Below are 25,562 nucleotides of genomic sequence, written 5' to 3' on the forward strand. Positions count from 1 at the left end.
AGACCACCATCTGAAAGCTTCTGAAACCCCTCGAAAGCATTATTCCCCTGACGTGACTGACAGCACTGATGATAAGGGAGAACCATCACTAACCACACCCACCTGTTTGTCCTTTGCCTCTGTGACCGAGCATGTCCACATGGATCTCTCCACCTGACAAGAAAAGACCGGCCCCAGAAAAATATCTTATATTGTCTTGGCTCTAGAGTAAGCAAGGAATTTATGATAGTGATACAAACAAGTTTAAAAAGAAAGCAGGATAATGGGAGAAGCAGAAAATGTGATATGTCTCACCCACCTCTAATTTCAGAGGAAGTTCCAGGGGTAGCGTTTTGTGTTTGTCTCTGGGGGTTTTTTTATCACTGCACAGCACAAATGAAAAAACACACACCTGCGTTTTATGTAGAACTGTAAACTACAAGAGTAAAACTATCCAGCTATGCAATTACACTTCTTTCCAGGATACATCGGTCACTTTTTTTACATTTCAGTGGAGAAGTTTATGTTAAAATCCCTAAATTCTGATATGAAAATAGCAAAACGTCATCTGTAAATCTTTGAAAAGAACAATACATTGAAAGAAAACTGCCATTTAACAGTTTATATGAACATGTTTCTGCTGCCAAAGGCTATAACGCTTTTGAGTATCTTTGGCCATCTTCATCTTCTTTGTCTTCACTTTCTTCTGCTATCATAGCTACTGTCCCTCAACATAACATTAAACTGCTCAAGCACTCTTGTAAATTATATGAAATCCAAAATGCCTTACTGTCCTAGTTTTGGCTGGGATAGTTAAATTTCTTCACAGTAGTTTGTATGGGGCCATGTTTTGGATTTGTGCTGAAAACAGTGTTGATAATACACTAATGTTTTAGTTACTGCTGAGCAGTGCTTACACAGCGTCAAGGCCTTTTCTGCTCCTCACACCGCCCCGCCAGTGAGTAGGTTGGAGATGCACAGAAAGTTGGGAGGGGACAAAGTTGGGACAGCTGACCCCAACTAACCAAAGGGATATTCCAGACCATATGACGTCATGCTCAGCAATAAAACTGGGGGGGAGGGCGGCAGGGGGGCCACTGCTCAGGGACTGGCTGAGCATTGGTCAGTGGGTGCTGAGCAATTGTTTTCATGTGCACTGCTTGTTTTTCTTGCATTTTATTTTCCTCTCTCTGTTGGTTTTCTTTCTTTTCCTTAGAATTTAAAAAAATAAAATTCTTTTCAATTATTAAACTGGTTTTATGTCAACCCACAAGTTTCTTTCTCACTTTTACCCTTCTGATTCTTAAGCCCATCCCACCGGGTTTTGTTATTACCATCATGTTAATGACACAGTAGATCCTGCCAAACCTACAACCTGCAAAACCTGAAGACTAACTTACGCAAGACAAGTTCCAGAAATGATGATCAGCACAGAAAAGAAAAGCATTAAGTATCTATCTTGTTCTGTCCTTGCCAAAACTGCTGGGTGACCTGTCATCAGCCTCAGTTACTAACAGCAGGCAAGACTCTCTCATCTGGCTTAGCTCAGATGCAGCTCCTAGGAAAACAGCTATTTCAGAAAGTCATGCCTTGTTCTTTTGGGAAAGTGTTTCAAGGAAATGTTTTTAAAACTCTAGAATGGTAAGACTAAACATGGTAATCTCCCTCCAAGTTCTTGCTCTCCCACACATTACCTTTTTTTTTTTTTTTTCCCTCTTTTCACCAAAAGGGTGGCACTTCTTTCTGAAGGCAAGGTGAGTTACATGGGGTACACAGCCCATGGAAAACTGAGAAATGAGTCTGTGACCACTTCCATCCCCATTCCCTGTTTGCACTCCCCTTGCACTCCAACACTCCTAGCACACTCCTTTCCTGCCAGCAGTCAGGCCTTATGCAGTCTGCACAACATGTGCAAGAGGATGACTTCACCAGATACTGCCCAAATAATCTCCTGCTTGAGTTCTGATCAGCTCAACTACTGCCCAGCCTTTTCTGTCCTTACGTGCAGTCTTGCCCCATTCTGACCCACTCAGACAGCTCCTACATGGATCATCTCACTCACTGCCTTAATTACAACTAACAGTCTCCTTAACACCCTGAAGCTGTTTCTGTCACTTCGCACATACCGTTAATATGGCCTTTCACAACTTAGCATCCTCCCTCATGTCATTTTCCCACCGAGTACCAAGATGACAGCTCCTAATTACAGGCCCTGACAGCAGCTTCCACTGACTGTCCCCTGCTACACACCAACAAGAACAGCACAGTCTTCTCCCACGGCCATCTCCACGCTCAGAAGGAGCTGTTCACACACTCCTGCCAGCTGGCCTTGCTGCCTGAAAATCCTTGCTGTGCTGCTCAAGGCCATGAAAACTGTTGTGCTACAGCTGTACCCACATCACTGTTCCTCATTCTGAGTGACACGGCCCATTTCTGTGTATTCCCACCTGCCCACAGCCATCTGGTGTTTTCAGTCTGGTAAGCATTTTGGAAAAGCACTCTTTTTTTTTTTTTTTTTTTTTTTTTTTTTTTTTTTTTTTTTTTTTTTTTTTTTAAATACCTGCTTTGACTTCACTACAGTACAGGCCCAGAGTCCATGACTATGGCTGGTAAAGTCCGTAGCAATACAGAATTGTGTAGGGATGAGAGGGATAAGTGCCCATTAGTCATCTGGTAGCTGTTCACAATTGACTCCAAGTCCTCCATACCTACCTACCTACCTACCAACCTCCTGACTCACTGGAAATGGGTCAGACTGCACCAGAAGTAACACTGTCTGACCTGGTCAGACATATTAGACCACAAATGGTGGTTTTGAGACAGAAAACGCAACACAAACCACCAGAACAGTAAAAAAACAACCAGAAGAAACATACATAAACCAAAGGCCCCTATCCAAACCCTGAAAAGACAAACAAGATAAAAAAGGAATCTCAATAAAAAAAAAAAAAGACCACCCAGAACACAAGACAAGGCAAAAATAACAACTCCAAGAACCCAGGGCCAACAAACCCACATCAGGTCCATAACGGTAACATGCTTTAATCCTAACTTGCTTAAACTCTAGCATCCTGTAGTCCTGCCATCCCATAGCCCTAGCACACTGTAACACTAGCATACCATAACCCGAGCACATTGTAGCCCTAAGGTATCAAACAATGGAACACAAACTCCCTGGACATCTCCAGCAGAGCCTGCAGGTGGCCCCAGATCTCAGACATCAAAACTTCGAAGTGGGAGTGGGACAGAGCCACCAGGACATCACCAGCATCCATCTTCACATCATCCATCACACTCTGAAAAAGTGCCTGGGTTAAACGCTCCATGGGAGAAAGGCACTTGGAGACGCTGAACCAGCCAACCATGGCCACAGGGCTTCAGCTCATCATGTCTGTGTCACAGCTACCAGGCAGATGACCCCATCCTCCCTGCGAGACCCCTCAGGACAGCCGTACCCAGCTCGGGGGGGCTAGATACGGCCTTGGCTCTAGGGGGAGATGCTTCCTGGGAGGAGGATCTCTCATGGGGGCACTGGGAAACCCTCCTCAGGCCTGGATGCCTGAGAAACATCTCTGCGCTGCTCCATATCTCACAAAACCAGGGGCAGAGGAAGGCTGCTTTGCTTGGCCTCCAAGAGAACCAGCTCACCTAGGGTCGTCCGTGGCCACCAGGCGCCTTTGCTGTCAGGTGGGTCTCAGCGTTGCTCTGCAATCGGCTGTCACCTCCCTGAAGGACGCTCTCCAGCGCACGCTACGTCTCCACTGGGTCTCCCTGGGGACAAAGATTGAAAAGGAGGGATGGGGTTTGCTTAGCCCACATTCCCAGGCTGCTGCCACAAGACAGACCTGCCACCCCCCAAATCAGCTGTAGCCATGTGGACACCACGTATGAGCTGCAGATGCAGACGGCAGTGGGGCTGTGGGGAGCAGGCAGGCTGTTCTGGGGTGCCCCCGGCACTGGCAGAAAGCAGAGATGGAGAGAACAGGGGGAAGTCCAGGGCAGCCAGCAGCTGGTGGTGGGGCCCAGCAGGATGCAGCACCTGTGGAAATGTCCAGCTCGCCCAGCTCCTTGAGCCTCAGCCCTGGGGCTGCAGCACGGGGCTGGCACTGCCTGGGGCTTCACTGGGAAAAATCGGGCAGGGGTGACCCTGAAAACCCACACATGTACCCAGGCCCGGGATTTGACAACCTGTTCCTTTGCCCATCGCTGCCATGGGATTCAGAAAAGCAGTGCCATTTGCCCTGGCATGGTCCTGAGCCACCACTTGATGGATAAGTCTTTAACCCAGCCTAAGAAGAGGAAAAATTGACCAGAATTAAGCTGTGCTCAAGTTTTTGCAGCCAGCATGTTTTTTTGAGCTACCTGGTGCTGCCGTGCCTGGGGAAGAAACAGGGCGGCTGCCTGTACCTGCAGGCAGGTGGTAGAGTGTGTGCAGCAGGAGTGAGTGGTGGTTGGTGCAGCTGTTGAATGGGTTCAGGCTTTAAATGTGTCCAGACTGGTATGCCTGGTTCCTTTTTCCTCGCAGTTTGTATTTAGAGCTTAAATAGTATTCTTTTTAAAAGCAAAAACATCAAGCAAAAAAAAACAAAACAAAAACCAAAAACCAGTTCGGTGATTTTTCCCCCCCCCAGCTGTCCTCTTCTTCCCTCAGTCCTTGCCACTATGCAAGGCAATGCTCGTCACCAATACTAGGGCACAGGACTGGGCCCAGGGCAGGGCTTTGGCAGGCAGCACATTCCTTGAGGTTCCCGGTAATGTAGCTCCTGGGGAGTGCTCAAGAAATGGGGGCAGTTGCCCAGAATTGCTATTTTTGGTCTCTCCCCATCGCACTCTGTCTGGCTCCCTGCCCCCATTTTTTAATTCCTCCCTCTCTCCACTATTTTTTTCTTTCTCTTTCTCGCTCCCTGTCTGTATTTTCTCATTCCTCTCTCTCCTGCAGCCTGGCCCCTCTTTCCTGCCTGTATCCCCTGCTCAGCTGGGTGGGCCTTCTCTCTTCTCCCTGGGTCTCCGTCCTGCTCCCCATCCCCTTCTGCTCCTCCGCCGTCCCCATCCTGGAGACCATTGCTGTTCTGTCCTTCTCCCCCTCCTTGTCCTGATCCGCATCCCTCTCTTTCTCAGTCTCTCTGGGCTGTTTCCCATCCTTCCCTTGCTCTCTGCCCGTGCCTCTCCCTTTCTTTCTCTCTTCCCTGCCTCTCTCCTCTCACCCTTCCCCTCCGTCCCTCTCTCCTGCTCCCTGTCCCATCTCTCTGTCACTCCGCTCTCCTGACGCCTTTTCCCTCTCTCTGTCACTCTGTCCTGCTACTGCCCCTCTCCGGCCAACCCACCGCCCTGTCCCCCCTCTCTCTGCTGCTCTGTCCCGCCTTCTCCTTCTCCTTCTCCTTCTCTTTCTCCTTCTCCTCTTCTTCTTCTTGTTCTTCTTGTTCTTCTTCTTCTTGTTCTTGTTCTTCTTCTTCTTCTTGTTCTTGTTCTTATTATTATTATTATTCTTGTTCTTCTTGTTCTTGTTCTTCTTCTTCTTCTTCTTGTTCTTGTTATTCTTCTTCTTGTTGTTGTTGTTCTTCTTCTTCTTCTTGTTATTCTTCTTGTTGTTCTTGTTCTTCTTGTTCTTCTTCTTGTTCTTGTTCTTCTTCTTCTTCTTCTTCTTGTTCTTCTTGTCCTTCTTCTTCTTGTTCTTCTTCTTCCTCCTCCTCCTCCTCCTCCTCCTCCCCCGGGGAGGCGGCCATGGGGCCTGCGGGGCGGCGGGGCCGGGCCGGGGATGGTGTCGCTGCAGGGTCAGGCAGCAGGAAGGAGCGCCCCGGGGCATGCTGGGAGCTGTAGTCCTGGGGCCTGCGGGGCTGCCGGGGGCCCTGGTGGTTCCCGGGGCATGCTGGGAGCTGTAGTCCTGGGGCCTGCGGGGCTGCCGGGGGCCCTGGTGGTTCCCGGGGCATGCTGGGAGCTGTAGTCCTGGGGCCTGCGGGGCTGCCGGGGGCCCTGGTGGTTCCCGGGGCATGCTGGGAGCTGTAGTCCTGGGGCCTGCGGGGCTGCCGGGGGCCCTGGTGGTTCCCGGGGCATGCTGGGAGCTGTAGTCCTGGGGCCTGCGGGGCTGCCGGGCGGCCATGTTGGTCTCTGCAGCCTCTGCTCCAGCTGCGGCCCGGCTGAGGTGAGGGCTGGGGCTGCCCGTGAGGCGAGCGAGGGGGTGTCTCCTGCCCGGGGCCCGCTCCCCGCTCGGCTGGAGCCGGGCCCGGCCGGGGCAGCCCCGGCAGGGACCCGGGAGCTGAGGAGGGGAAGGAGCCGGAGCCGGGGCCGGAGCCCCCCCCCCGGGCACAGGCGGCGGGCGCCCCGACTGCCAGAGCCCCCCTGAGCCGCCCCCAGCACCTCCCCTGAGGCCTGTCCCGCAGCCCCAGGCCGCCCCACGGCCTGTCCTGGCAGCAGCGAGCCGGGCCTCGGGTGCCCTCGGGCCTCGGTTAAGGCGGGTGCGGGGAAGGAGCGTTACCCAAATCCGGAATAAAACTCCTTAACAGCAATGAGAAGTTAAGAAGCGGGCACTCCTTTATCGCAGCGCTGGGCACACGGGGGATCGCTCCGCCTATCGTGTGCACCTGTCTGGCCTAACTGTGCAGGTTAAATACACACCTGTTACTCACTAAACTTCTGGAAAATGCTATACATAATCATTAACTTTCCGATAAATCATTAGCATATATGAATGTCTCTTCACGCAGGCGCAGTGAAGGTCTCTGGTGGTCTTCAGGAGCCCTCTGGTGGTCTTCCGTAGTCTTCCTCACTTGTCCGCTTCTTGACCTCTCTTGGGTGATTCTGCGCGGTACGATTCTCACCGTCATCTGTATTAGTTTACATAAAAATGCATACTATGTCTGTTCTTAAATTTAACCTTTCTAATCATTGGTCCTTCAGTCACACCATCTTATTAATATTCTTATGTTAAAACAATCATTGGTTAATCTCACTTAACTCTACTGATTGGAATCCTTGATAATTAGATCGAGGTGGGAAGGGTAAGGGGTTTCCAAGCAGCAAACTGGTGTCCATGATGGTTTCCTTAGTTTCTTAAAACAAAACACTACAAATCAACAAATCTTCGTCAAAGTTTCTGTGGTTAACTGATTTTAGACAATACTTGAATTCTTATGGTTACACATAGTACATTTTCTAAAGTTCCTATGACTACATTTCAGACTTAACACTCCCGTACCTATGCTTCACAATTTTCTACTTCTTAATCAAACCAAACTCTTTTATATAATCAAGTTTTAATTTCTTTATCAAAATATTTGCAGCAGGAGCGGTGTCTGCAGGAGCTCCTGCAGCAGGAGGGGCTCCAGCCTGGGGCCGGCTGCAGGAACCGAAGCTGCTGCTGCTGCTTTCCCTCTCCCAGAGGCCACACCGAGGGCTCGGGTGTCCGTTGGCTGCATCTGGCTGAGGTGTGCGTGGGCTGTCTCTGGCTGCGTTCTCCTGGCGGCAGGTGGACGCTTGCTGCCTTTGGCGAGGAGCTGCTGCGGCGGAAGCCAAAGAGATCAGAAGAAGGTGAAGCAGCTGGAGAAGGAGGACGGCCATCCCTCTGTCTCTCTCCAGCTGCAAGCAAGAGAGAGCCGACCTCTGCGGGGGAGGAGGGATCCCTCTGCGTAGTCCTCAGCAGACCAGATCACCAACGTGCACCGTGGGCTCTGTATATGCAATGGCAAATATAGGGCGGCCCCATAGTGGGTGGCTGTGTATCTAGGAAGCCTCACGTTGTCAGCCACCAACGCGTTCTCTTAGGTGGAGGACAGGCAAGTGACTGGAGCTGCAGGAGGGGAAAGGCAGGAAAGGACACACAGACAGAGAAGGAAGTGCCAGAACTGTAAAGTTTGCCTGGTAGTGCAGAGAGTCAGAGCTCCGGTGAGTCCCAGGCCCTTGGGGCCATGTCACCCCTCTTCTGCGCCCCTCATACCTCCCTGCCCCCTCCCCTTTCTCTCTGTGTAATTTTTTCTCACTTCCCTGTACCTCTTCCCCTATCTCTATTTTTGTGTCCTGCCCCCTGTCCCTCTCTTTTCTCCAGGTCCCTCTTTCTCTTTTGCTCTACGTGTCCCTTTTGGTTCCTTGCTGCCCCTCTCTCCTCCTCCCTGCCCCTCTGGTTTTTTCTTCCTCTCTCTCTGCCCTGCAGCCCATTGCCGTTGTTGTCTTCTCTGACTCTTTGTCCAGATCTGCATCGCGCTCTGATTTTCACAGTCTCTCTGGCCTGTTCCTTGTCCTTTGTCTCTCTCTGCTTGTATGTCTCCCTCTGTGTCCTTATCTGCCTGCCCCATCCCGCCGTCCTTCTGCTTCTCTTTCTTTCTCTCTGTCGCTCTGTCCTGCTCATCCCTGTCTTTTTTCATTCTCTATGCCACTGTCCCTGTCCTTCTTCCTGTCCATCTCTTATCTCTCTGTCCCTCTCTGCTGCTCCCTGACACTTTGGGTTTTTTGCCCTTCCTCCACCTCCCTGCAGGGCTCCTGATACCTCTTTTGCTTTCCCCATCCTTCTCGTGCTGCTCACCGTCCCTGTCTTTCTCTTTGTCGTCATTCTTGTCTGTCACTCTGGCCTGCTCCCTGCCCCAGTGTTTCTCACTATATCCTTCTGTCCTGCTCCCTGCCCCTATTCTTTTTTGCTCCCTATCCATCTTGCTGCCCACCCCAGGCTTTTTTTGCAATCTCTAGCCTGCCCCCAGTCCTTATTTTTCTTTCTCTCTCCTGCCCCCTCTCCCTCTTTCTGCCTCTCTTCCTCCTTCCCTGCTGCTTCTTTTTCCATCTCTGTCCAGACCCCTGTCCCTTTTTTGCTCTTGCTGTCCCCCTGTCATTTTTCTTGTCCCCATCTTTTCTGTCCTTCTGTCCCGTTCCCTGGCCCATCCTTTCTCACTATATCCCCTTGTCTGTCCCTTCTTTCCCCTCTCTCTTGCGCAGTATTTTTCTTTTCTCCATCTCTCCGTCCTGCTGCCCATCACGGTTGGTTTTTCCTCCCATGCTGTCCTGCTCTCTGTTCCTTTTTTCTCTCCCTGTCACTCTGGCCTGCCCCCTTTGTCTATTTTTTACTTCCTCCATCTCAGTCCTGCAGCACATCACTATTTGTTGCCTCTTCCACCCCTTTGTCCTGCTCCCTGCCCCTGTCCTTGTCTCTCTTGCCTTTTGTTCTGCCGCCCATCTTTTCCCCCTTCTGCTCCATCTCTCTGTCCTGCTCCCTACTCCTCTCATTCTCTCTCTGGTTCTCTGTTCTTCTCCCCGAGTCCTCCCCCTGCCCTCTACCTTTGTGTCCTGCTCCCTCTTCAGGTTTTGCCCTCTCTTAGTCACTCTTTCCTGCTCCCTGTCGCTGTTATTTCTCACTCCATCTCTGTCCTGCAGCTCAATGCTCTTTTTTCCTTCTCCATCTCTCTGTCCTGCTGCCCAACCCCGGCTTTTTTGCCTCCGTGTCCTGCTCCCTGTCTCTTTTTTTTTGCCTGTCTTTCTCTTTGTCCTTCCTCCCTGTCCCTTTTTTCTCTCTCTGTATCGCCTTGTCCTGCTCCCTGTCCCTGTCTTTCTCTGATGATCCATGTACTTACTGCTCCCTGTTACCGTCTTGCCCTGTCCCCCACCCTTCTTCTTGTCTTTTTCTTCTCTCTATCCCTCTGTCCCTGCTGCTTCTCTCTCCACCCCTGTCCTGCTCCCTGCCCCCATTTTTTCTGTCTTTATTTCTCTGTCCTGCTGCCTGTCCCATCGTTTCTTGCTATACACCGCTGTCCAGCTGGCTCTCCCTTTTACTTGTCCTCTCTTCCTCTTTCCTGCTTCTCAGCCCTCTTGTCCTCTTCCTCTGTCTCTGTCCTCCAGCCCATTGCTGTTTCCCCCCCCTTCTCGGTCTCTTTGTCCAAATCTGACCCTCTCTTTATTTCTCAGTCCCTTTGTCTTTCTCCCTGTCCTTTGTTTTCTCTCTCCGTCTGTACGTCCTACTCCCCGTCCCTGGATAGGTCCACCCTCCTCCACTGCTGCTTCTTCATTCAGTCAGCGGCGAGGCCAGCAGATGCAACGGTAAGTCGGCAGATAAGCGCTAGATTGAGGCAGACTGGGGGGTTCCCGAGGCCCAGGAGCGCCGGGGAAGAGCGGAGGGACCCGTCCAGAGCCGGCGGCTCTGGCGAGAGGGGCTGACACGGCGTGGGCGTTGCCAGGGCCAATCGCAGGAGATTTGAACGGCCCTAAGGAGCGCCAGCGACCGGGAGCGCGGCGAACAGGGCGTGGCGCGGCAGAAAGGGCGTGGCGCGGCAGTTCGCACAGGCAGGGAGTGCAGGTAGGGCGCAGCCCCCCCTCTTCCCAGCTCGAGAAGGCTACTCAAGTGGTGGGTGTCGGCCCAGAGGGAGACCCAGGTATGGCTGCCACTCGGGTGAAAGCCATTGTTGGGAAAAACGTGGCGACGCAGACAGAGCTCCCATGTAAACGTGCGGCTGTCCAGGTCTCTGGCTGCGGGGAGTGCCTGAGTCTACCACTACACTCTTGTGTGAGGTGTGACCAGGAGGATGATCTGCTCAGCCTGGTGGCAGAGCTGAAGGAGGAAGTGGAAAGGTTGAGGAGCATCAGGGAGTGTGAGAGGGAGATAGATTGGTGGGCCCACACCCTACCATCCCTGAGGCAGAGGCAGCAGATGGAGGCTCCACAAGAAGTGGAGGTTCCCCTGCCCTCTAGCCACCAAGCAGGAGGGGACCTAAGAGATGGAGAGGAATGGATACAGGTCCCTGCTCGGGGAGGCAGGCGAATCCGCTCCCGGTCTCCCTCACCTTCCCAGATGCCCCTGCGCAACAGGTATGGGGCTCTGGAACTTAAGGACCAGGCCAGTGAAGATCGGGGTGTAGATGACGTCCTATCTAGGGAGGTGCCTAGGCCCAGTCAGGCAGCCCCACGCATTCTCACATCCTCTGAAAAAAGAAAAAGGAGGGTAATTGTCGTAGGCGATTCCCTTTTGAGGGGGACAGAGGGCCCAATATGCAGACCTGACCCATCCCACAGGGAAGTCTGCTGCCTCCCTGGGGCCCAGGTAAAAGACATTACCAGGGAACTCCCTGGTCTGGTTCGGACCTCTGATTATTGCCCGTCGCCGGTTGTGCAGGTTGGCAGTGATGAGATTGCAGAGAGAAATCCAAAGGCAATCAAAAGGGACTTCAGGGCACTGGGACGATTAGTAGAAAGATTGGGAGCACAGGTAGTGTTTTCCTCAATCCCTTCAGTGGCAGGGAAATACACTGAAAGGAACAGGAAAAGACACCTGGTTAATACGTGGCTCAGAGGCTGGTGCCATCGGTGGAATTTTGGATTTCTTGATCATGGGGAGGTTTACACAGCACCGGTCTTGCTAGCGACAGATGGTGTCCAGCTATCTCAAAGGGGTAAAAGAATCCTTGCTCATGAGATGGCAGGGCTCACAGAAAGAGCTTTAAACTAGGTTCGAAGGGGGTAAGGGATAAAACTAGGTGCACCAGAGAGGAGCCTGGGGGCAGCATGCCGATGTTAGGGGTGGATTCGATAACCCAACTCAAATGCATCTATGCCAACGCACGCAGCATGGGCAATAAACAGGAGGAGCTGGAAGGCATCGTGCAGCAGGATAGATATGACTTAGTTGCAATCATGGAAACGTGGTGGGACGACTCCCATGACTGGAGTGCTGCAATGGGTGGCTACAAGCTCTTCAGAAGGGATAGGCGAGGTAGAAGAGGTGGTGGGGTGGCTCTCTATGTTAGGGAATGTTTTGACTGTACAGAGCTACACGATTCTGATGACAAGGTGGAGTGCTTATGGCTGAGGATGAGAGGGAAAGCCAATAAGACAGATATTGTGCTGGGAGTCTGTTATAGTCCGCCCGACCAGGTTGAAGAGATGGATGAATCATTCTACAAGTGGCTGGCAGTAGTCTCAGAATCGTGTGCCCTTGTTCGCGTGGGGGACTTTAACTTTCCAGACATCTGCTGGAAATACAACACAGCAGTGAGTAAACAATCTAGGAGGTTCCTGGAGTGTGTGGAAGATAACTTCCTGACACAGCCGGTGGGTGAGCCAACCAGGGGAGGAGCCTTGCTAGATCTGTTGTTTACGAACAGGGAAGGACTGGTGGGAGGTGTGATGGTCGGAGGCCGTCTTGGGCTTAGCGACCCTGAAATGATAGAATTCTCAATTCTTGGTGAGGCAAGGAAGGTGGTCAGCAAAACCACCGCTATGGACTTCCAGAGGGCTAGCTTTGGCCTCTTCGAGGCACTGGTTGAGAGAGTCCCTTGGGAGGCGGTCCTGAAGGGCAAAGGGGTCCAGGAGGGATGGACGTTCTTTAAGAAGGAAATCTTAATGGCTCAGGACCAGGCTATTCCCATGTGCCGCAAGTCGAACCGCCGAGGAAAAGGACTGGCCTGGCTGAACGGGGAGCTTTTGCTAGGACTCAAGAAAAAAAGGAGAGTTTATCATCTCTGGAGGAAAGGGCGGGCAACTTGAGAGGAGTACCGGGATCTTGTTAGATCATACAGAGAGAAAATTAGAAAGGCAAAAGCTCAGCTAGAACTAAATCTGGCCACTATCGTAAGGGTCAACAAAAAATGTTTTTACAAATATGTTAACAGTAGAAAGAATCCCAAGGAGAATATCTTTCCTTTAATGGATACAGAAGGGAACGTAGCAACCAGTGATGAGGAAAAGGCCGAGGTACTTAATGCCTTCTTTGCCTCAGTCTTTAATAGTGAGTCCAGTTATCCCCAGGGTACTCCACCCCTTGAGCTGGAAGGTAAGGATGAAGAGCATAACATACCCCCCTTAATCCAGGAGGAAATAGTTAGGGACCTACTACGCCATCTGGACACTCACAAATCTATGGGACCTGATGGGATCCATCCAAGAGTACTGAGGGAACTGGCAGAGGTCCTTGCCAAGCCACTCCCTATCATCTATCAGCGTTCCTGGTCAACAGGGGAGGTCCCAGAGGACTGGAGGCTTGCCAATGTGACTCCCATTTATAAGAAGGGTCGGAGGGAGGATCCGGGGAACTACGGGCCTGTCAGCCTGACCTCGGTACCGGGGAAGATTATGGAACGGTTTGTCTTGAGAGCACTCACATGGCAAGTCCAGGATAAGAAGGGGATCAGGCCCACTCAGCATGGGTTTACGAAAGGCAGGTCCTGCTTGACCAACCTGATCTCCTTCTATGACCAGGTGACCCGCCTAGTGGATGAGGCAAAGGCTGTGGATGTTGTCTACCTTGACTTCAGCAAGGCCTTTGACAGTGTCTCTCATGGCATACTCCTTGAGAAACTGGCGTCTCGTGGCCTGGATAAGTGCACTCTTCACTGGGTGAAAAACTGGCTGGATGGCCGAGCCCAGAGGGTTGTGGTGAAATCCAGTTGGCGGCGGGTCACAAGTGGTGTTCCCCAGAGCTCGGTGTTGGGCCCTGTTCTGTTTAATATCTTTATCGATGATTTGGATGAGGGGATCGAGTGCTCCCTCAGGAAGTTTGCAGATGACACCAAGTTGGGAGGCAGGATCGATCTGCTTGAGGGTAGGGAGGCTCTACAGAGAGATCTGGACAGGCTGGATCGATGGGCTGAGGCCAATCGTATGAAGTTCAACAAGGCCAAGTGCCGGGTCCTGCACTTCGGTCACGGCAACCCCATGCAGCGCTACAGGCTTGGGGAAGAGTGGCTGGAAAGCTGCCTGGCAGAGAAAGACCTGGGTGTGCTGGTTGACAGCCGGCTGAGTATGAGCCAGCAGTGTGCCCAGGTGGCCAAGAAGGCCAATGGCATCGTAGCCTGTATCAGAAATAGTGTTGTGGCCAGCAGGAGCAGGGAGGTGGTTGTTCCCCTGTACTCGGTGCTGGTGAGGCCGCACCTCGAGTCCTGTGTTCAGTTTTGGGCCCCTCACTACAGGAAAGACATTGAGCTGCTGGAGCGTGTCCAGAGAAGGGCAACCAAGTTGGTGAGGGGCCTGGAGCACAAGTCTTATGAGGAGTGGCTGAGGGAGCTGTGGCTGTTTAGTCTAGAAAAGAGGAGGCTGAGAGGAGACCTTCTAGCTCTCTACAACTACCTGAAAGGGGGTTGTAGTGAGGTGGGTGTTGGTCTCTTCTGTCAGGTGGCTGGAGATAGGACAAGAGGAAATGGCCTCAAGTTGAGGCAAGGGAGATTTAGGTTAGATATTAGGAAAAATTTTTTTACTGAGAGGGTTGTCAAACATTGGAATAGGCTGCCCAGGGAAGTGGTTGAGTCACCATCCCTGGAGGTATTCAGAAAGCGAGTGGACGGGGTACTTCAGGACATGGTTTAGTGGGCATGGTTGATGGTTGGACTCGATGATCTTGAAGGTCTTTTCCAACCTAAATGATTCTATGATTCTTCCACACTTGTGTAGAACCAGGAGATGCCATAGTGTGCCGATTCAGTAATGCCCTGGCAGCGGGGCTGCGCTGGGGAGGCCTGGCGGAAGGGGTGGCCCGACAGGGCTGTGAGGTCACAGAGCCCCGCTTTGACATGCTGTGCTGTGCCAGCTGCGGGCAACGCTGCGGCAGCAGTGGCAGCAGCGGCAGCAGCATGGTGCGAGCCTGGGGGGCCGTGGTCCTCGCCTGCCTCCTTGTGCTGGCCCTGCAAGCCTGGGACGCCCAGGCTGCTCCAAGGCGAGCGCAGGGAGCAGGTAGGCAGGGGGGCAGGGGGCCAGCACCCAGCTCCGAGCAGGGCAGCGTGGCATCCACCGCACTTCAGCGGGGCAGCAGTGGGGCCGGGGCTAGGGCTGGGTCCGGGAGAGCAGCTGGGTCAGGCTGAGCGAGCCAGGCAGACACCCTGTGGGGAGGCATAGAGGGGCTGCAGCTGCTTCGGGGGCGTTTTCTGGGTGAGCAGGGGAGCTGGGAGCGGCGGTGCGGGGTAAGAAACCCGGCGCTGAGTCCCTGCGGGACCCTCCCTGCCGCCCAGCCCAGTCTGCCCCCAGTATGTGTGTTGGGCCAGGGGTGGCGAGTAAGTGGTGCTGCGGGAGCCAGGCGACAGCCCGTGGCAGCGCTTCTCCCCGGGCTGGCTGCAGCCGTGCCCAGGGCCGTGGGTCTGGCCTTCAGCCTCGGGGACGTCCCGGAGGGGCGTGCTCAGGACTCGTCCGCTTGGGAAAATGGGAGCATTCCTGCTCCCCTTGGATGACCCGCAGGTCCCCAGCCCGGAGGAACACGCAGGGGTAGCGCTGGCGCAGCCTTTCACAGGCTCTTGTCCCCAAGAAGCGTGGGCGATCACTTTTTCCTCCAGTTTGTTGGTGTTGGCTTCCTCAGCCAGTTTAACAGAGTGATTCGATGGAATTTGTTACAATGAAATCTGTGACTTAAAGATTCGAAAATGGCAAGGATCGCCCGAAACTTGCAGCAGGGTTGCACACAGGTGGAGGTTAAATCAAATCACACATGTGCACAGACGGAGAATTCCTGAGGTTGGGGGGGAATCCCAGAGGTAAGAAGTATTCAGTCTTCATTTGTTACTGGCCTTTTGTACTTTTTAATATTTGGTTTGTTATCTGTTAATGTTTTGTTGTGGTAGTTCAGCCTTCCAATGGCCAGCAGGCTCTTCTCTGTAAGAATCGTGAATGATCATTTTTTCCTCCGGGGCTACACGCTCCCACTTTAGTGTGGGCTTCCTTTTGTGTGTGTGAGAGGTCTGGTGAGAAGGCCCTGAGAGGCCGTATGTTTGTCCATCTGGTCCTTGAGGGGTATTGCACATGGGCTGGAGACAGAGGTTTGAAAGCTGCCAGGTCCCAGCCAGGTCCCTCTGCAGCTTTGGACATCTCAGCCCGCGTCTGGGTCCCGTGTTGTTGCCTGACCCCCTTCCAGTCACTGCGGGTCACTAAGGAAGAGGTAGATCACAACATGCGATGGGAACGTTTTTCATCTCTGCTTGGTTACAGCTGTCCGTGGAGACAGGGGCTACTTGACTTCTCAACTTGAGCCTGTCCGTGAGCCTTGGGGTGATCCCACAGGTAAGGCCCTTCAGTGAATGAGCATTTACATTTTAATTTTCTGTTCCTGTGAAATTTAGCTTACTACTCTCTTGTCTGATGCTCAGGCAGGCAGAAGAGCAGAGAGGGAATGGGTCTGGCTCAGTGATGTGCCCCGGGGCGCTCTGCCTTGCTAAGCTGTCTTTGCCAGCCTCTCTGCCCCTGCAGTGCTTCTAGGGCTGGCCGCAAGGCCAGTGGGCACGTCGGGGTTGAGCTTGGAGCTGGTGTGAGCTCCAGGGAGTCCTTTCTCCTGACAGTTCCATGCCTGGTTAGTGGCCACTGCAGGCACCCGATAAATGTTTGCAAGATGCTCCTGAGTGGAAGGGAGAGAGGAGTGCTCTGGAGTAATCCTGTGTTTGAATTGCATTCACTGTCATTCAGATCTGAAGAAGTATGTTGGAAGTATTTCACGGGAGCTGCTCTGTCCTATGTTCATTTACAGATGTGGCTGCAGGCGGTGGTTATCCAGCTTCCCGGCTGGGTTTCAGGGCTGACCCACAGGCAGGTCGCATGGGTACGTCATGGCTTTTCACTTCTTTGAGAGCTGCCAGCTCAAAGTCCCAATGTCAGCCAGGTGCCTCTGCAGGTGTGAGCATACAGACCTGCATGTGCGTGCCGTGTCATGACGTGATCCCCTTGCATGTTCTGCTACTCAGTTATGACGATGTAGATCAGAACACGTGATGGTAACTTCTCGTGGGTGTTTGGTTGCAGACGTGGCCAGACAGAGGGCTTTTCCAGCTCCTTGGCTGAATCCTGGGCTGAATCCCAGCTGGCATCCCAGGGGTGAGTAGTCAGTCTTTATTGACTTGACAGAATAAGCGCTCATTTTCAATATTTTATTCATGTGACTTTTACCTTCATAATTCCTGTTAATGTCCTCAAAGACAAAAGTATAAAGCTAAAATAGGGAACTATTCCCAAAAGATATCTGCAGTTCCAAAGGAAATCCTGAAAGACTTGGAGAAAGCAGCACCTGGTTAATGTATTTCACTCTGTTAACCGTACAGCTTGGGAAGCTGAGGTTTTAGATTCATGTGTGGACGTGCTGTAGCCTGCACAGCAGGAAGGGATCAGTCAGAGCCTCGCTGCAATGGCACTCGATTTCATGCCTTGCCTGGGCCGATGAGCCACAGAGATGATCCAGCACAGCGTCTGCTACCCGTTGTGGTTCTGGCTGAGTCCCAGAGGCAGCTGCTGCCCCAGTTGTACCATTACTGGTCAGAGCTGCTTTGTGCAGATGCTGGTATCCAGATGTCAGGAACCAGTGTGTGCTGAATTTCTGTTCAGCTCATGCACAGCCCAGTTTGCGGCTGGGCAAGTTCAAGGCAGGAATGACGTCCCAAGAAGTCTTGGCTGCCCTTTCCTAATGTTGGAAGTCAGGTGCAGATGCTGATTCTGCAGGCATTTGTTTGTGATTGACGTTCAGCCTGCAGACTGATAGCTGTGGTAGGATGACTGTGACTGTTGGTGCTGCTCCTGGAGCATGTGAGGCACATGCGGAGGAGCTAATTGCTCATGAGCCATGAGAGGGCCAGCACCCTGCCAGTCGCTGGAGGGGAGAGGGCCCTTGGCTTGTGGAGATGATGCGCAAGCAGATTTCGGTCGCTGGGACCAGCAGGCTTTGCCTGGGCTGCAGGCAGGATTGATCCTCCAGCCGGGTTTGGAGCAGCCCAGGCTTCACAGCCTGGTCCAGCCCCTTTGCTCTCCCTGATGTCTGAGGACTTTCGGTGACACCTTGGGGTCAGGGGTGGGTCGCAGCCGGACACCCAGCTTGAGGCCGGACACCTCCCTTGAAGGCGGCCTTAAGTGGATCGTTCAGTTAATTCAGTCTTGGGTGGTTTAGCTCTCCATTTCTAGTTGTGTTTCAGAAAACTTGGCTGTGGTTTTCCTCTTGTTTTGGGGGACTTCACTGCCGCTTGTGAAAGTGCCCAGAACATGGTTGCAAGAGCTTGGGGGTCAGTCCACCGTGTGTGTCTGTTCCCCTTCCCGTGTGCTGGAGTTGTCATGGTGGGATGTGCTTCTCAGAAGGCCTCTTTCGCCAGCTGAGCTGGCTGCGGCTTTTTCCCATCCTCTTTGAAGGAAGCAATTTAGCATCATCTTGCGGTTTGCCAAAAATGCAGTACATGTAATGTGAACAAGAAGATCACACGTGCAATTTCCTGTTTCCCAGCAGGTCAGGTTTTGCTGTCTGTATTGGTGGAGTGAAAAGTGTCATGTGCTTAATTTCTTCTCTGTGAACGTCACATTCTTTGGACTAGATGCACTCCCCAAAGCCCAGGCTTTGTTTCTAAGCTTTATTAATGTATTTGGAGAGTATCGCCTCATGAAGGTATCGTCTTCCTGATGAGGAACGGTTGCTTCTAATTGTCCCGCTTTCTTTCTACAGAGACCAACCGTGAGAGTGTGCAGAAGGAGGCCTTTCAGAAGGGAAGCAGGCACACCGTGCCAGTCTCCAATGAAGAAAGAGAGGCAATGCAAGAGCCTGGCATGCCAGGTAATTGCTGTCCCGTGGTCATCCAGCGTCACCAGTCAGAATCACTGTGTGCCTGCAGGCTCTTCCCCCGGAGCCCGCTCTTGCATGTCATGTCAGCAGCCAAACCTGGAAGTGTTAGTGCAGAGAAGGTGTTGTCAAAGAAGCCAGGAGTGGCTCTCTGAGGACAACTGTCGTCTCTGGTGTGTGGAGGTTATTGCCAGCAGCGTGCCAGAGAGATGCTCTTAGACCTCTCTGGACGTGGTTAGAGATTGCTCACCTCCTGCCGCACCCAGTTCCCAGGAATTTAGGAACTTTGCCCTTTTGGGCGTGAGGCCATTTGAGGGCTACAACCCAGCCCTGCGCCACGCTCTCCCGGGGCCAGCCTTCCCGCAACGTGTGCATCGGGGCTGGGGGTGACAAGCAGGTGGCACTGCAGGAGCCAGGCAATAGCCCGTGGGCTGGATCCCATCTTTCAGCCTCTGGGACGTCCTGAAGGGGAGTGCTCAGGAGATGTCCGCTTGGGAAAACAGGAGCATTTCTGCTCTACCCCTGCAGTGCCGTTCGTTGGTTGACCCGCAGGTCCCCAGCACACAGCCCTGGCCTGCGGCCCAGAGGAACAGAGAGGTAGTGCTGGTGCAACTGCTCGCTGGCACGTGGGCTCTTCTCCCCGAGAAGTTTAAGCGATCCTTCTTGTCCTCTGGCGCTAAGACACCAGAGCCAGAGGCACCAACCACTGAAAAACAAATCTCTTGGGCATGTGAAGCACACTGTGAGGCTATCCATAGCGCAGAGCACAGTAATGTGTGGCGTTGTCTTTTCTCCTGCAGGGGCAGATGCTGGGAGAAGGTCTGAGGCTGCTGGTCACGAATTGCTGCGCAAGTACTATATGCCAGTGACCGCAGTAGCCTTGGCTGTGGTGCTGTCTGGGCTAGTTGGATCTTGCGTAGTCATTTCACGGCTGAGGAAGAGAGACCCGTGAGTTGGCTTTTCCCCAGAGTTAGTTATTGCTGCAGTTGGCAATGGGGTATTTGCAGTTAGAGTATCCTGGAGTGCCAAGGCAGCTGCTGGCAGTACTCTGCTGAGATTTCTGCTGTAAGATTTTTTTACCTGGCCTCTTAATTCATATCAATGAGTAGTCTTTTCTGAAACCCATTTCTACAGAAGGAGCCAGGGAGATGAAGCAGCACTGGGACAAGCTGATACTGACTCTGCCTGGAAAAGTGAAGATCCAACTAGAGATAAAGGCAAAGCAGAGTCAGGAGAAGGAGCAAGAAAAGTTGAGGTTGCTCAAGAAAATGGGACTTTCAACAACAGCTCCAGCCCATCACCATGGCCTTTTGTGGCAGAGCTCACGCAGCTGTACAGGAGCGCGAGCGCAGACCCCTCACCTCTGCCCGCTTGTCCCAGCTGCTCTTTCACCGACGATACCTCTTCACTGGACACTTCGATTTCTCTCGACTCACCTCAGCCTAACCCCTTCTGGTGTCCCTGTCACCAGTTTCCAACAGGGATACTGTACCTCAGAAGATGAGTCTTTTTAGAGTAAATAAAAAAAACCATTTTGGCCAAAAGCAGTGCGTCCTTGGCTGTTTTGGCCGTTTCCGTCGGGGTATAACGCACAGAGCTGGGACCAGTGCTGGATCTGTGAGAGAAGCTGTCAGAGACCTGCGCTCCAGTGAGGGACCCCTTTGTCCCAGCATCAGCCTGGTTTCCCAGCTGGGGCTGTCAAGAAGGCTTTCACCCACCAGAATGGGGGCGTGCTGGTGGGACGCGAGATGCGAAGGGTTGTCCTTGAGCTGACTGGGGATGCTGCCCTGAATGAGGATGGACTGGGCAGAGAGGGAAGGGGGTGCTGGAAAGGATGGCCGACCAGCGCTGAGCATGTCAAGGAGGGCTGATGGGGTGGCAGAGGCTGGGGGGCTGGAGCAGCGTTCCCCACCCCAGACCTTGGAGATGATAAATGAGCGGAAAGCTGGAGTGGGGCTGGGTGGGAGAAGGAGTGGAAGGAATGTGGTATTGGTAACCAGGCTGGCATTAAAAATGGAACAGAGTATAACGAAATATTGATAATACTGTAAAAGAAATGGGTTAAGCTTTGCAGACTGTCACCAAAGGGGAGGAACACCTTTGGAGTACATCTAAAGTCACGCTGGCCAAATACAGCGGATCCCGTTAAGGATGATGTGGAGGCCTGACCTCGCTGGAGGTGATCCAAGGTGAGACCATTGGAGCTCTCTGGGACTTCAGCGGGCTGTGTGACCCAGTGTCTCCACCTGAGCTGGGAAGCCTCTCAGGGTAGATTTTGTGAGGACTGAAAGATCGTCTTTTGATGATTTCATGAGGGCTTAAAGCCTTGAACAAGGATTTTGACCCGAAAACGGGGCTTTGGGCCCTACAAATAGGTGTTTGGACACTCAAAATGAGGCCTTGGACATGAAGGAAATGGGGCTTTGAGCCCTAAGTAAGTGAGGCGTTTGTACCCTAACATGAGGGTTGGGACCCTAGCATGGAGTCTTTCAACCCTGGAATCAAGGATTTGGACCCTAGAAAGGAGGCTTTGGGACCTAAACCTGAGGCTTTGAGCCCTAAAAGGGGGTTCTGGACCCTCCAAATGAGGGTTTGGACACTCCAGATGTGGCTTGCACCCTAAAAATGCCTGTCTGGACCCTAAAAAGAGGCTTCGGACCCTGAACATGAGACTATGCAAACTAAAACTAAGCCTTTGCACCCTGAAAATGAGGGGTGTGGAGCCTAAAATGAGCATTTGGTAGGCAAAATGAAGACTTGGACCCTAGAAATGCGGCTTTGGACTCTACAAATGAGGCTTTGGACCTTCAAAATCAGACTTTGGGGCATAAAAATGATGCTGTGGGCCCTAGAAATGCATCTTTGAACCTTAAAAGCGTGAACCCTGGAACTTTGGACCCTCCAAATAAGGGTTTGGACACTGCAGATGTGGCTAGGACCCTAAAAATGCCTGTCTGCATACTAAAAAAGCAGCTTTGGACCCTGAAAAAAAGGCATTTTTGGAGCCTGATGTGAGGCTTTGGAAGGCTAAGACTTTAGAAAGTAAACAATGAGGCTTTGGACCCTAGAAATGCAGCTTTGGACTCTATAAAGAGGCTTTGGACCATCAAAATCAGACTTTGGGCTTAAAAATGATGTTCTGGACCCTTTAAAATGAGCCGTTGAACCTTAAAAGCGTGAACCCTGGAACTTTAGGAATGAGGCTTTGGACCCTGACAGGGAGGGTTTGGACCCTAAAACTGAAACTTTGGGCCTGGAAAAAAGGCTGTGGGTACTAAAAGATGGGCTTGGGCCCTAAAACCAAGGACTGGGGCCCGAAAACTGGGCTTTGGGGCCTAGAAATGGGTCTTTGGACGCTCAAAATGAGGCCTTGGACATGAAGGAAACGAGGCTTTGAGCCCCAGGTGAGGAGTCTGTAGCCTAAAATGAGGGTTGGGACCCTAGCATGGAGTCTTTCAACCCCGGAATCAAAGCTTTGGACCCTAGAAATGAGGCTTTGGGACCTAAACCTGAGGCGTTGAGCCCTAAAAGGGGGTTCTGGACCCTCCAAATGAGGGTTTGGACACTCCAGATGCAGCTTGGACCCTAAAAATGCCTGTCTGGAATCTAAACCTGATGCTTTGGACCCTGAATATGAGACTGTTGAAAATAAAACTGAGCCTTTACACTCTAAAAATGAGGGGTTGGTTGCCTAAAATGAGGCTTTGGAAAGTAAACACGAGGCTCTGGACCCTAGAAATGCGGCTTTGGACTCTACAAATGAGGCTTTGGACCTTCCAAATCAGACTTTGGGGCTTAAAAATGATGCTCTGGACCCTTTAAAATGAGCCGTTGAACCTTAAAAGCGTAAACCCTCGAACTTAGGAATGACACTTTGGACCCTGAAAAGGAGGGTTTGGACCCTAAAACTGAAACTTTGGGCCTGGAAAAAAGGCTGTGGGTACTAAACAACAGGCTTGGACCCTAAATACGAGGATTTTAGTCCTCAACTGGGGCACTGGACCCTTACCATGAGGCTTTAGACGTGAAGGAAATATGCAGTTTTGCAGCCTAGAATGAGGCCTCGATAGCAGACTTTGGGCCTTCCAAATGATGGTCTGCGCCCTTGAAATGAGTCTTTGAACCTTTACGAAGCCTGTGATGGAATTACTCCTTCATTGTTTATAATGTTGAGCAGATGCATGGATTAGTAATGTTTCATAGTATTAATTCAGCAGGCTCTCAGTCACTTACTGAGGACCTGTGACGGGTAAGGGGTCTCTCTTCCTTGGGTACGGATCTGAAACCTTGAGAGGTGTCCCTGCTCGAGGGGACAGTCGCTGGGCGTGCAGTCCAGCTGCACTTCAGGGAGAGCTCGACGTGGGCACAACCTGATGAGCCAAGTGGCTGGCTGCTAGCCAAGAGCCGAGACAGGCTGGATGTCTTCATTTCCTCTCCGGTATCTTGTTCTGTACTTTGGTTATCTTGCACTTCTTTTTGGGTGTCGAAACCACCTTTCGAAGTCTTTTCCGAGACACCTTCGCTCCCTCGCCTGTGAGCCAGGGGCTTTCCAGCTTGCAAGTTCACCCCCAGGACGCCAAGGAGCCTGTCGCTCCTCAGTCACCCCGCACCAAAGCACGGCTAGGGGTCAAGTGTATCCATCCCACCCGTGCCGGTGAAGGACCGTTGTGAACAATTAAAAAAGTCGGCGCTCTTTCGCAGCTTCCCGTCCCCGCAGAGCTTTCCCTCCCCTCAGGGCTTTCCCGCCTCTCTGCCGCCTCCCGAGAGCGGCGCTGGGATTGGGCAGTGCAGGCCCAGCTCTGATTGGCGGCGCTTCCCGCGGCAGCAGCCGATTGGCTGTCGCTCTGCCGGCCGGGGAGGGCTCTGGGCTGCAGGGGGGAGTGCTCCGGGGCGGGGCGGGGCGGTTGTCATGGCAGCGGCGCGGCCCAGCCCCTGCCGCGGCCTGCGCTGTCAGGCGCTGGTGGCGGGGGGCTCGGGGCCTGCCCTCCCGAGCAGCACCGCGAGTTAAGGCTGGGCAGTGTCAGGGAAATTCCCTTCCCGAGCGATCCTGTCGGCCAGTCTTCACAGTAGGAGAGCGTATGAACTTTGTGGCTGTAGCTGTTAGTTCAGCGTAGGGGCTGCAGGGTAATGAGGTACTGGAATGTGGCCGCAGGCTCTGGGGTTGCTTATGCCGAAGGAAAACAAACAAAAGGCAGGATGCGAGCTGCAATCCAGCTTGCTTAGAAGAAGGAGCACTACCTGCGCCTAGCGTCAGGCTTCAGACCGCGTCAGGATGGCTTTGTCCCCTCAGAGCAAGTAGTGAGGCTTTAAAAACGAGGCTTGGGGCCCTAAAAATTAGGGTTTGGACCCCAGAAAGGAGGCTTTCAGTCCTCAAAAATAATGAACGTTTGGGCCCTACAATGAGGCTTTCAGCCCTTCCAATTAGGCTTTAGGCCTGAAAGAGTTAGACCCCCAAATGAATATCTGGACCATAAAAATGAGTATTTGGACACCCAACGTGCGGCTTTGGCCCTTAGAAATGCGTCCTTGTACGCCCCGAATAACCCTTTGGACCCTGAACCTGAGGATTTGCTTTTTAAGTGGGGGCTTACACCCTACAAATGAGCATTTGGGCTGTCAAAATGAGGCTTGAGACCCTTAAAATGAGGAGAGGGATCCTACAAATGAGGCTTTGGGCCCTACAAATGAGACATGCAGGGAGAAATTGTGGCTTTCAAGATGAGGCTTTGGACCCTAAAAACTAAGATTTGGACCCTAGAAGTGAGGCTTAGAACCCTAAAAATGAGGCATTGGACCCCGAAAATGAGACTTTGGAACCTCAAAATTTGGGACTAGAAACAAAAGACAAGAATTTGGACAATAAAATGAGATTTTGGACTCTAAAAGATAAAGATCGGGGTCTTATAAATGAGGCTGTGGAGCCTCCAAATAAAGCTTTGGACCCTAAACCCAGTCCTTCGTTCCCTAACAAGAGGGTTTAGACCCTACAAATCAGTATTTGGCCACTCAAAATGAGGCTTTGGACTGGGAAATCAGGTTGTGTCCTATAATAAGGATTTGAACCCCATAAATGCAGCTATGGATCCTAACAATGAGGGGTTGGGCCATATAAATGGGAACGTTGACTCTCATCATCCCAGTAAACTAAAACTGAGGCTTTGGGCTCTAAAAATGAGGCTTGGTACCCTAAAATGAGGGCGAAGGCCCTACCAATGAAGCTTTGGATTCTAAAAATGAAGGTTTTGATCCGAAACTGACTCTTTGAGCCTTAAAAATGAGGCTGTGGACAAAGAATGCCCCAAGCCTGTCAGTGTTTAAGAGGCATTTGGACAATGCCCTCATTAACATGCTTTAACTTTGTCAGCCCTGAATTGGTCAGGCAGTTGGACTAGATGATTGTCGTAGGTCCCTTGCAACTGAAATAGTCTATGCTGTTCTATTCTAAAAAAACGAGGCTATGGGAGCTAAACTGAGGGTTTGGACCCTAAAAATGAAGCTTTGGACATTCAAAATCAGACTTGGGGCATTAAAAGTGATGCTTTGGGCCCTTAAAAAGTCTTTGCACCTTTGAAGCGGGGTTCGGAACTTACAGATGCGTGTTTGTATCATAAAAATGAGGTTTTGGACCTTAAAAATGACTTTCTGGACCCCCAAAAGGAGGCTTTGGGCCCTAAAAATGAGGCTTGCATCTTGAAAATGAGTGTTTGGATCTTAAAAATGAGTCTTTAGAGACTAAAACGAGGCTTTGGACCCTGAAAGTAATGATTTAGGCTGTAAATTGAGGCTTTGGGGCCCTTAAGTAGGTTTTTGTGCATTTAAGATGCAGCTTTGGGCTCTCAAAAGGAGGCTTTGTACCCTAAACATGAGGGTTGGGCCTCAGAAATGATGATTTGGGCCTTAAAAAGGAGGGCTTTTTTACCCAAAGTGTGCACAGACCTTGTAGCCCAAGGGGCAAGACTTGGATGGTATTCATACCTCAACCAGGCATGTCCTTGAGCAGCCTGATGGGCCCTGCTGTGAGCATGGGGTTGGGCTAGAAACTGCTTGATGTCCTGATTTGACGAGCTCAGCTGGGCAGGGTGACACTACAGACTCCCCGGTGAGACACATCTCACCCCAA

The 25,562-nt window shown here is 52.0% G+C and overlaps 1 protein-coding gene and 1 long non-coding RNA gene across 2 annotated transcripts; one reads left to right on the forward strand and one right to left on the reverse strand.

The window, feature by feature from the left end:
* Positions 1–113: 113 nt before the first annotated feature.
* LOC115337797 lies at positions 114–5,184 on the reverse strand. The gene is made up of 3 exons (XR_003922242.2): positions 4,387–5,184; positions 3,628–3,750; positions 114–153 (listed from the first exon to the last, which is right to left on the reverse strand). It is a non-coding gene; the product is annotated as an uncharacterized LOC115337797 (long non-coding RNA).
* A 9,110-nt stretch (positions 5,185–14,294) lies between these two features.
* Positions 14,295–20,142, forward strand: LOC115337795. Its single transcript, XM_030006201.2, has 7 exons — positions 14,295–15,398; positions 15,850–15,921; positions 16,382–16,453; positions 16,654–16,725; positions 18,329–18,436; positions 19,243–19,390; positions 19,577–20,142. The coding sequence occupies exons 1-7, from the start codon at positions 15,353–15,355 to the stop codon at positions 19,944–19,946; spliced, it is 888 nt and encodes a 295-aa protein (XP_029862061.1). The 5' UTR covers positions 14,295–15,352; the 3' UTR covers positions 19,947–20,142.
* The last annotated feature ends 5,420 nt before the right edge of the window (positions 20,143–25,562 follow it).

Source organism: Aquila chrysaetos, unplaced genomic scaffold (genome assembly GCF_900496995.4).
Source record: "Aquila chrysaetos chrysaetos unplaced genomic scaffold, bAquChr1.4, whole genome shotgun sequence".
Classification (NCBI taxonomy): Eukaryota; Metazoa; Chordata; class Aves; order Accipitriformes; family Accipitridae; genus Aquila; species Aquila chrysaetos.

Excerpts from the sequence above, each read along its gene's own strand:
- LOC115337795 (XM_030006201.2), top strand. The coding sequence starts at position 15,353 with ATGTGCACAGACGGAGAATTCCTGAGGTTGGGGGGGAATCCCAGAG. Across the intron at positions 16,454-16,653 it reads CCCACAGGCAGGTCGCATGG|ACGTGGCCAGACAGAGGGCT; the intron begins GTACGTCATGGC and ends GTTTGGTTGCAG. Across the intron at positions 19,391-19,576 it reads CGGCTGAGGAAGAGAGACCC|AAGGAGCCAGGGAGATGAAG; the intron begins GTGAGTTGGCTT and ends CCATTTCTACAG.